The 11,614-nt window shown below is 31.4% G+C and overlaps 1 protein-coding gene across 7 annotated transcripts in view; it reads left to right on the top strand.

Moving 5' to 3' along the window:
- LOC145241334 (dystrophin-like) overlaps positions 1–11,614 on the top strand; it is a 1,936,823-nt gene that overhangs the window by 506,500 nt on the left and 1,418,709 nt on the right. For all 7 annotated transcript variants that reach the window (XM_080104172.1, XM_080104173.1, XM_080104174.1 and 4 more), the window contains 2 exons: positions 3,127–3,368; positions 4,849–5,014. In XM_080104172.1, coding sequence (XP_079960298.1) covers positions 3,127–3,368; positions 4,849–5,014 — 408 coding nt within the window. The remainder of the gene's footprint in view (positions 1–3,126; positions 3,369–4,848; positions 5,015–11,614) is intronic.

The raw sequence follows: 11,614 nt of genomic DNA, 5'->3' as shown, positions 1-11,614 counted from the left end.
CATTAAAATAAGAATAGAAAGTATAAACAGATTTTTTAGAATTTAGGCATTCTCACTGTGTATGGACTGTTTAGATTGATAGAAACTACCTATGTTAAGAACGGCTTTCAGAATAGACACCATCAACCTCCCCTCAGAATAGACATCCCCAACATTCCCATGTAAAGAACATATATCGAAGCAGAGCACACCTTTTTTAGTTGGGGGTGGTAGATAAAAAAATCTCCCAAATTTAACCGTGAAAACTTTTGGCAACATACTCACCCGCAAATGATATGGTTGATGACAATGTCGATAGGGGAGAAGTGGATTTTTGTATCGCACGTGGGTACAAATCTGGCAGGCATTGAATTACAGTGTAGAATGCATGTGTTTATATTTCTATAAGCATTTATCTGCGCAAAATGTGAATGATATCTTTGTAATTAGGATAGACGAAAGCCTATAAAAAGTGGTCATTGTGGAGATGGATATAATGTAAAAATTTAACCCCCTCACCCCCCCAAAAAATGTGTGCGCTTGTAAAGAAACAAAAATAAGCAAAGGTGAACATGTTTTGGTGGTTGTGCAGTTTTGCCACCTCGCTATTTTTAAATAGTTCAATTAGGTTAAATGCAAGTCGCACAATCTATTTTTTCTATTATTAAATTGTTAGATGAAAGGACGCTGTTTTACAATTTGTCATTATTCTGAGGGAGACAACTCTCTTTTACTAAGAGATTCGTTCATTTTTTTCATTTCATATTTTAGGACACTAATAATGCTATTACTAAGTTTGGTACTTGTGCACTTTTGCCACCGTGCTGAAATAACGTTATTATTTTGAAGGCTATTCTTAACATGCGGTGGGGAGGGTGTTTTGTAAATAATCTGTGCTTCCACCTAACAATTTGATAAAAAAAGATATCGTGAAGCTTGAATTTAACCTGGAAACTATTGAAAAATAACGTGGTGGCAAAAGCGCTCAAGCACCGAACGTTTTCATGAACAGTTTACAAAAACATTTTTTTTTTTTTTCAGAGGGGGGGGGGATTATAGAACTTATATAGTGTTTAACAGGTGCTTCTGCAGTTTAATTAACCGTTTTTCCATAAGTAACACGCCATCATTAAGCTAGCAGAAGAACCATTTAATATTTCACATAAATTTTGCTTATATTGGGAGGAGGGGGTGACACGTAACTATTCTGTGTTTCCATCAGACGTTATTATTTTGAAGGCCATTTTTAACATGCGGAGTGGAGAGTATTTTGTAACTGTAACAATTTAATAAAAAAAGGGAATTTGTGACTCCTTTGCTTCCTAATTTTTTGTTTGCTAAAATTTTAATCACATGATTACGGTATAGCATAAATAAAATAAACCATTCATTCAAGTGCCGCTTGATATGGATTTAGCTGAATACGATATTAAAAATTACTTTATTGGTACTTATGCACTTATGTTACCAGGCTGGTGGGTGTTTTGTAACTATTCTGTACTTTCACCTAACGATTTAATAAACAAAAAGATATTGTAAAACTTGAATTTATATATATATATATATATATATATATATATATATATATATATATATATATTATTATTATTTTATTATATATAATTTTTGAGAGGGGGGGGTGACTTAGTGAGATAAAGGAACGTTTGAATAAATTAATAATAATTTAAATTTGTAATTATAAAAACAAAAACATTTTATTTTCAGTTGCGTGCACTTATATTGGCGAACTGGCGGGGGTATTGTAACTATTTTGTACTTTCACCTAACAATTTAATAAGCAAAGAGATATTGTAAAACTTAAATTTAACTTGAAAATACTATTTAAAAAATAGCACAGTATTCTTTTCCAAAGGACCATTTGAATAAATTGATTCAAGTGCCACGATTCATAGTTTATTTTCACCTCTCTTGAGGCTGCTGCTGCTGTTGATCTGGTGTTTCCACAGGTCACGCCGAATCAGCTTCCAATGTCTATGCCAACGTTTTTTATATCACTTTTACATGAGTCCTTGAATTGAAGTTGAGGGTGACTCCTTTTTCTCTTACCAATTATCAGTTCTCCGTAGAGGTTTTTTCCCATCTTGCATCCAGTTGACATGTATTTTCTTCTGTGTAATTTTCTACCACTCTTTCTCTGCATGGCATGATGAATGCTAGTTTTATTTATTTATTTATTTATTTATTTGTGTGTGTGTGTGTGTGTGTGTGTGTGTGTGTGTGTGTGTGTGTGTGTGTGTGTGTGTGTGTGTGTGTTTAATTTACTGAAAGAAAAGAAACAATTAAAAAAAGCAAAACAAAAAAATATTTGTTCCGTTATTTAAGAAAGGGAGACAACCAAGAAATAACTTTTATCTTAACTCATTTCCAATTCAGTAAATTTAAATTTCATTTACAAAAAAATAGGTTTTTCTTTGTTATGGTAGTAGAATTCGAAAATTAAAATATTGAATTTCAAGGGAAATAATGGCATTTACTGTATTGTCATGCCACACAGTAATGAACATATTAAAAAATTACTGAAAACGATAAGGTAGAAAACTAATTATTAATGAAAATAGTCTTAGAAGACAATTAGTGATAAATTGACTAAAGATTTGTAGTTTTTTAGAAAAGATTTGTCTCCCTTTTGTTCCGATTGGAACTCTTCAGTTTTTTTTTCTTTCTTTACTAAACTTAATTTTCACTTCGAAAATTATTTTCATTAATAATCTATTTTCTACAATATCCTTTTTCATAATTTTTTAATATTTTCATTACTGTGACATGACAGTTCAGTAGATACCATTGGTTTCACTTAAAATTCAATATTTCAGTTTTCGAATTTTGCTACAATAACAAAGGACAAAAGAATGCTGTTAATACACAAATCTATGTCTCATAATTTAATATCCAAAAGATAATTGTTTATAAATTAATATTTTTCCATAATTCTGTGAAAAGTATTTTTTTGTAAATAAAATTTCAGGAATGAATTTAAAAAGTTATTCCCTAGTTTGACGCTGACGCAAGAGTATACATACTGGGCGCATACACATGCTCATTTTTTTTTCTTACCAAGTTACGACAAAAAAGAAAAAAATGGTCCACCTGAACTAATATGAATATTTTTTTTATTTTGTCTTTAAGGTGGTCAGAATTATGACAATGTGACAAAATTGACAAACGAACTGGAAGACAAATGGAAAAACTTGAACACCTTATTAAATGAAACGCACAGCCAGGTCCTTCTTGAGATGGAAGCCAAGAAGTTCTATGACGAGTTAGAAGCCCTGAAAGAAATAATGACCAGCTACGATAAATGGGCAACAACAGCTGAAAACATCAATGATGAGGCTGTAGAAATCAGCATCCAATTGGAGCAGTGTCGGGTGAGTTTTTTTTTTTTAATTTTGTATACAATACTTATACTAGCAAAAATACTTATATCGTCTGGACTATATGGAGGGTGAGGAACTGTCTTAATGTTCATGATAACATCTTTCTTTCTGATCTTCTCTGAGAACTGCTGGGACAAAATTTGCGCAAATCTTTTGCATCTTCAGTTCGACATCAATAATTATGTGTCCAGTTCCCACACTGACATCAAACTGTGAACTTATTGTCTTTATAGAAACACGAAATTCATTATTTGGCCAATCAACTCTGGTGTTCTGACTTCCTTACTCCTCCCACACCTCTCATCATCCCTCACAGACTCCCACCCTTCCTTGAATCTCTTATGCCACAAAAACTGATGCTCAATTCATGAAAGATGGTCCAAAAGCAGTCTGAAGCATTCCATACGTTTCTGTGGCATTTTTTTTTTTCAAGTTTAAAACAGAATTTTTATTACACATCATTCTTCTAAAGTTTTCTCACATCCAGATTGCATTTTTGAAATTCACCAGTTGTAACAATCAGGCTTTAGTAGGGCGTATTCCAATTCCTGCTGTAGCTGTTCATTTGAACCTGAAATTATAAAAATTGGTCAGTCATCTCATAAGATGTATAGCAATAAGATACTAAATTTTCAAGAGTCTACGTCAATTTTAAATGCCTGTACAAAAAACCTCCCCAAAAACCTGGAAACTTATTGAAGACACCTTGTATCATTAAAGAGTGCCTAGATTGAGTTTGATATTTGAATATTACCATAAACGAGTAGATGGAGCTCCTCAGCTGTGGTGAAGGCAATCCATCCAATAGAAGGAAACTCTGGTGAAAAACCAAAACAGATAGAAGGATCCCTTTAGCACTGTAAGGGAATCTTATTGTGATAGTCTCACAAACAAAACAACCATGTTCAATTTGTCATAAGTCATCACAGAAGTAGTAAGGCTTATAAAACTGGCATGATAGTGAAATATAATACACAAGACTTTTTGCCCGTTAAAAATGAGCAAAAATTACAGCCTGTTAACTTAAAATGAATGAAGGTTGAACATGGTTAAAATTGTGCTTATTTTTACATGAAATACTAATCCCAATTAATCCCTAAATGTGCATCAAATGAATACCATAATACTTAGTTCGTTACACTTTGTCATAACAAAAATCCATACAAAATTTCAGCTAGATCAGCCCAATAGTTTCCCAGAAAAAAGTTAGAGTAAATGTATTGTGGTGACTAATCCTTATTAATCTCTAATTGTGCATTGAGTAGATACAATAATACTTAATTTTCTACATCTTATAACAATGATTCATACAAAATTTAAGCCAGATTGACCCAGTAGTTTCCAAGAAAAAGTGGAACGAACAGACAGATAAAGAGAAATATAATGTTGATATCAAGACGGGATTGTTTGTTGCTATAAAAAAGAAATAAATGAATTGTTTTTTTTTTGTTTTGTTTTTGTTTTTCTTTAGGCAAAACTAAAATCCATGAAATCTCATGATGCTCGTGTTGATCTCCTGAAAAACAAAGTTGAGGAATTGAATGAGAAGAAGATGAAAAGACAAAAAAAGGTTGAAAAAGTTCAGTTTGACTTGAATGCTTTCAATGAACGTTGGAATTCAATTTATCAAAAAATTGGTGAGTTTTATCTTTATAAAGCTTTTCTGTAATTATTTATTCATTTGTTTGTTGTCATGCCTCTTTGGGGATTTCTTTCCTTTTTTTTTTTTTTTTTTTACTATCTTTTAAATTCAATCCTTAAAAATAATTGCACTGAAAATTTAGACTATTAATAGAATTTTTTATACAAACTAAATTCTGTTAAATATTTCATCTGATAGTTCCCCAAAATACCAACTTAATTCTTTTTTTGTTATTTCTGAATACATCTGATTTATCTTAGAATTTCTTAATGCTTTTATCTGTGTTCCAAAATTATATTACTTTATTGGCAAACAAATTGGTCTAATGATATAACAACCAAGAATTGCAACTTGTGGATAAGAATGTGTTCAGCAAACAGTAAAACTAAAACCCAAGAATCTGCAAAAATAAAAGCAGTTAAGTGTGAAAATCAGTCCTGGCTATATTACGTTGTTACCAGGAGCTTTGTTAACTATGCACATTTTTTGGATAAAAAACACATTTTATTTTTGTTGTTAAATTGTTAAGCGAAAGTGTATTCTAGAATGACAAAACCTCATTCTAATATTTGAGCTGTCTTCATTAACATGTAAATAAAAGGAGGATGTGATGAAAAGGGTGTTAAAAAAGGAGTACGCCCATGAGTATGGACGACGACAGCAAAAAGGTTACAAAGTGCATGCATTAAATAAATGTGCTGGTAGTAGGGAAGAGACAAGATGAATGTTCTGTTTCTGAGAAAAGGAAAATTGTTCATATATGAGTATGTATTTGCGTACACAAGTGTGGAAGTCAGGCTGTGTCCATGTACATATGTATTTATTAAGTAAATTTCGTTAACCTGTAGATCAAAAGAGGATGTATGAGAAGGGTGTTTGTAAAGGAATACGTCCTTGAGCATAGACAACGACAAAACGTTAGAAAGTCCATGTGGCGTTAAATAATTGCCCAGTTAGTAGGTGTGATGTTTCTTATAAGAAGAAACTATCTTGGTATAGAACGGGAAATATGTTGTGAAGCCGTGTTTTTGTAAGCAGATGTTGTATTTGTAGAATAAGTGGATAAAATCTTTTTATTTATTTATTTTTTAAGCCCAGAGGCCACTCGAGGATAAGGGTTAAAGAATGTACAGTAGTCAATGGGACAATATCATAGTAATCGTTAGTAGTGTAAATTTGGTAAATTGGATTACTTGAGGGGAACGGCTTATCAAGAATTTGTTTATGTTGGACTTGAAGACAACCATATTGTAGTCAGCTGGAAAGCAGGAAAAAGGTAGGGAGTTCCACAGGCGTGCAGTTCTAAGAAAGAAGCTTGGTTCATGGAATCTACGCTTAGGCTTAGGCACAGATAAAAAGTGGGGGAAATTATTGATAGTGTTTTCAGCTAGCGAGCGTTTTTCGTGACTGTTTGGCGAGGGGGGGGGGCTCTAGATTGGAGCTCAGATGAGCACCTTCCATGAAAATAACGATAAACCAGAGACAAGCTCGCATCGTCTCTTCTATGAAAAAGAGGTTGCAGGGAAGAAAAAGAGCATCCTCTACTAGGCTACAAAGTCTATTTTGAACTCTGTCAATGCAGGATAAGGTCTTTCTAGCAGCTCCTGCCCTGATGTGACAACCATACTCCATCTTTATGCTACTAATTAAAACATTAGAAAGTCCATGCAGTATTAAATAAATATCTCATTGGTAGGGAAGAGAGAAGAGTTATATATATAAAAGAAAGATTGTGTTTTTCATAAAGAAAGCAAAACTGTTCATATATGAGTGTGTTTGTAATGTACGAGTCAGGTTCTAAGTAGTTATTCCAATTATAATAAATGAATTTGTATTCAAAATAAAACTGTGTGTGTTATATTAAGTCCATGTGTGTCAGATGCAGCCATGTTGAAATCTTTGGTGCTTCTTGTTGAACCCCAGGGCCAGACAGTCCCAGGGCCCAGGGGAGAGGGTCACATCCAAAGAGAGAAGTTTCACTGTGATAATAAAAATTGTAAAATTCAAAGACAGTCTCATTCTTACATTTCAAACGACTTTATTGACTCGTGTTTGTTAACACGTAAAAAGAAGGATATGATGAGACGGATGTTAATAAAGGAATACGTGCACGAGTTTGGATGAAGACAAAAGGTTAGAAAGTCCACGTGTTAAATAAATGTCCTGTTTGTAGGGAAGATATGAGTTCATATATGAAGGAAGAATGGATGTTCTGTTTCAAAGGAAGGGAAAAGTGTTTATACATGAGAACATGTTTTGCCTACACAGGTGTGGAAATCAAACTGTGTCTATGTATATACGTAGCCGTGTGCATGTGTGCTACATTATTTAGTCTATGTGTGTCAGCTGTAGCCATGTTGGAATCTTTGGAGCTTCTTATCGAATTTCAGGGCCAGATGGAGGAGATCGTGTCCCAAGAGAGAAATTTGAAGGTTGAAAGAAATGTTGTGGAATGAGTGAGCTTGCATTGTGTTCTCTTGGCCAGAAAGTGAGAGTCTAGCAGGCACTCCCTTTTATCATTTCTTGTTAAATAATCAGTTTGCCTGAGAGATGGCCTCTCATTGGACAAGCCAGAAAGAAAGTTAAATGCTTGAACCAATCTGCATTGAGCTTAGAAATTAAGCATAGGTTTAAGATTGTACAGAATAGTTAATAAAGCCCCCCCTTCCCATGTTGAGAATAGCTTTCTATATGAGGTTATTATTTAGAAAGCCATTCTTAACATGAGCTTGGGGCTTTGTTACAAATATTTCTTTGTATTTGTAAAAAGCAAAAACATTCCAATTATAATAAATTAATTTGTCTTCAAAATAAAACTTCAAGTCTTTAATGAAAGAAATCATTTTTTTTTTTTTTACAATAAGCTCAGACGAGCACCTGCCATGAAATTATGTGTTGACCTAAAATTTTCGTATGCATAAAATACACAGGCGACTTATTTTCACAAGTCACCGTTAACTGCTGAACACATTCTTAGCCGGAAGTGGCAATTCTTCAGTCGTTATACTGTTATATCAAAATTTCAATTGATCAAAAGATTTAGATAAATTTTTAAAGAAAGAAAATTTTTTAGTAGTGTTCATCATCATCATCATCATTATCATCAAATTGTATTCTGTTTTTGGCATTGGTTTCCTTGATACTTTTCTTGTCAGAATTCTTTCTAGAAAGACATCAGGTATTTACAAGAGGGACCACGTGAAAGTTGCCAAAGTCCTAAGTGAAAGTGATTTTTGTGGAACAAACTGGATTTGAACTTGTGACACCCAGGTTGTCAGTCTGTGTCAGTAACCACGACATGACTGTCGCCTCCTAATAATCTTAATAAGATGACATGCCATGTTTTTTTTTTATTTTTAAAAAGTTTTACAAAATTTAAAAAATATTTTAATTAAAAAAAAATGAAAAAAAATTTTTTTTAATATTTAAAAATTTTTTGTTTTTAATTTAAAAAATTAAAAAAAATTTTTTTTAAATTTAAAAAAAATTTTTTTTTTTAAACAAAGGAAATATTTTTGTTTTTTTACCTTCTTGATAGCTTAAATTTTTTAAAAACCTTCATTCCTCTTCCCTTCCTACTCTCCCTGTCTCTCATTTTTTATCCTCTTCCTGCTCCCATAACCTTCTCTCCTCTTCCTGTTTTCTCCCATATGTCAGCCTCTTTCATTTTTTTTACTGTAATCCTGCCACTTCTTGTTCTTCGTCCGAATGTGTGACAAAAAAAATGTACACTTTTATTAATCTATAGATTATAATATGAATATAATTTTTTTTTTTACTGTCGTTGTTATACGAGGGTTATTCCAAAAGGCCTCTTATTTTTAACTCCAAAATTCAAATGTTAAAGAGTTACAAAGATGCTAGTGGTACTATTAAAATGAGTAACCTTTTGTGCTCGAGAATTTATTTTTCTACATAGTCACCACCATTCTTAATGCACTTTTGCCAACGATGAACAATACCTCTATCATAAAAGTCCGGAACATGCTTTATCATTCACATCTCTTTTGCTACTCTGAAATCAACAAACCCATCTTAACTGTGCTGACAGCAACTGCATTGGTTTTATAAACTTTCAGCAGGTGAATGTTGATCAGTTCATCTTTTATTTTATTTTTTTTTTTTTGCACGGAAAATAAAATAAAGCATCTCTGCTTCTGACACATGTCTATGACAGGGGTTGTTTTTTTTTGTATTTTTTTAGAGTTTCACATCGTCAATATCTGCAACAGAGATGAAACTTTCTGGTCATGAATGGATAAGTTCTGTTATAACAATGCAATTTGCAATCCCTTCGGCCGGAATAAAAAAAAATAGGAGGCATTACTTTTGGAACGACCCCCATAATTTTTTGTTCATACGTGATTTACTGAGTAATCTTTGTTGTTTCTGTGTTCCCTCCATGTTTTTAATGTCTTGGGATTTAAATGCCCCATGTTATGTTTAATTGTTTAAAAAAAAAGTTTTGTTTGTTAAAATAAAATATGTATTAACTCTTCATTTTTATCCCTAATAAAATATTAATCTTATTTCTAAAACGCTTATAGATTTTTAATAATCAGCATATTATCTGTCTTATGGCTCTGTTAGTTTATAATAGAATCTTTAGTGCTTATCCAAATTGGCGCTTATAACAATAAACAAAAATGAAGAAAAACTTTTATTGTGCACCTACTTATCGCGGAATGAAGATAGTCTATTCCAAAAATCACAAAATTTGATCCAAGTAGTTTTTTTTTTTTTTTTTTAAATTGTTTTTTAAGAAAATAAAATTTTATGCTTTTTAGCGGTAACTTTTCACAGCCATTTATTTCTGGAGATGGTAATCTCAATTTTTGTTTTGAACTTTTATAAACTGTTTATAAATGTTGTTTAAATCTGAATATTTTATTTCCTGAAAAACATTTAAAAGAACACATTATACTAATAATAAATTACAAGTGGGGAGGGGTGCCTGGGCGTAAAATATGATACTTTAATTTGTCCAGATTTCGCATATATCATTATAGAGCTGTGATTTCAAAATTTAAAAAAAAAAGTATTTAGGTGCCATTAGTTAGAATTGAAACCGAAACTGTAGCATTCAAAGCTGGTACCATTGTACTAATGTGGCATGCATATAAACCGATTAAAAATAAATAAAGATTAATGTACAAAATGTTTAACAATTTTTTCAATTTAAAAAACAAGTTTAACCGCTATATAATATTTTCATTGAACAGTTTTTCACCATATTTATCTGCCCTTACAAAGATTTTAATCAAGATATATATATATATATATATATATATATATATATATATATATATATATCTTAATGTAAAAGGAAAAGAGCGAGATCAATTCCACAAAAGGAGACTTATCCGGATAATGCCAAGCTCAACAGTAATTATTGGAGCTTATACAATAGGACAACAAGAGTATGAAATGAAGACACAAAACTATATATATGTTGGTATAGAATGGGTCATTTATTGAATAATGGAATACAGGCAAAATTTGGGGGATAGAAGGGACTCTTTATGCCAGGGCATTTCGAAGCCTAATGCTTCTCATTAGAAGAGTAGAGAAGGTGCTAGGTAGCATGGGGGAGATGCGGCGTCTAGCGTAAGGTTCATTAGGGATGAAAAAAATTAAGAGGAATTATAGGATGTTGGGGAAAGCTTTATTGAATTCTAAATAGATTCTCCTTATTTATTATTCAATAAATAATCCATTCTATATCTATCTATATATAGTTTTGTGTATCCATTTCATACTCTTGTTGTCCTATATATATATATATATATATATATATATATATATATATATATAACACGGAAATTACATAATTGTTGATGCAATAATTTATTTCAACCTTATGGTATTTTATTTTAGATTATTGAAATAAATTATTGCATCGACAATTATGTAATTTCCGTGTTATATTTTTATGTTATTGCTCTGTTTACCACATTGAGCTCTCATACCCGGATTTCCTCCTGGAATTATTCCATTATAACACTATATATATATATATATATATATATATATATATATATATATATATATGCTACTAAAACAGGTCTTTATTATCATTGCGACATTCAAAAATCAAAATATTGAATTTCAAGTAAAACCAATGGAATCCACTTAATTGTCATGTCGCGATAATAAAAGTATCCCAAAATTATGAAAACAATTAAGTAGAAACTTAATTATTAATGAAAACAGTTTTTGAAGACAATTAGTGAAAATTAAGTTTTGCCAAATGGTTTTCAGTTTTCAGAAAGTATTTATCTCCCTTTTGTTAGAATTGAAACTCTCCGGTTTCTTTTTATGCAAAACTCAATTTTCGCTAATTATCTTCGAAAACTATTTCCATTAATAATAAAATTTCTACCTTATTGTATTTTCATAATTTTTTGATATGTTCATTACTGTGACATGTCAATTGAGTAGATACCATTAGTTTTATATGAAATTGAATATGTTGAATTTCGTTATGATAATGAAGAAGAACTACTAAATCTTATGTTGCAAATCTTTATTTCAATTTCGAGAAAATCCATTAAAAGATTTTGATTTTAGAAATAAATGCCTAAAACTTGGAGGT

The sequence above is a fragment of the Euprymna scolopes genome, chromosome 20, assembly GCF_053919585.1.
Source record: "Euprymna scolopes isolate OS-2025 chromosome 20, ASM5391958v1, whole genome shotgun sequence".
In the NCBI taxonomy this organism is placed as follows: domain Eukaryota; kingdom Metazoa; phylum Mollusca; class Cephalopoda; order Sepiida; family Sepiolidae; genus Euprymna; species Euprymna scolopes.
Note: the sequence above shows the minus strand (reverse complement) of the source record. Positions and strands in the feature narration are given on the sequence as shown.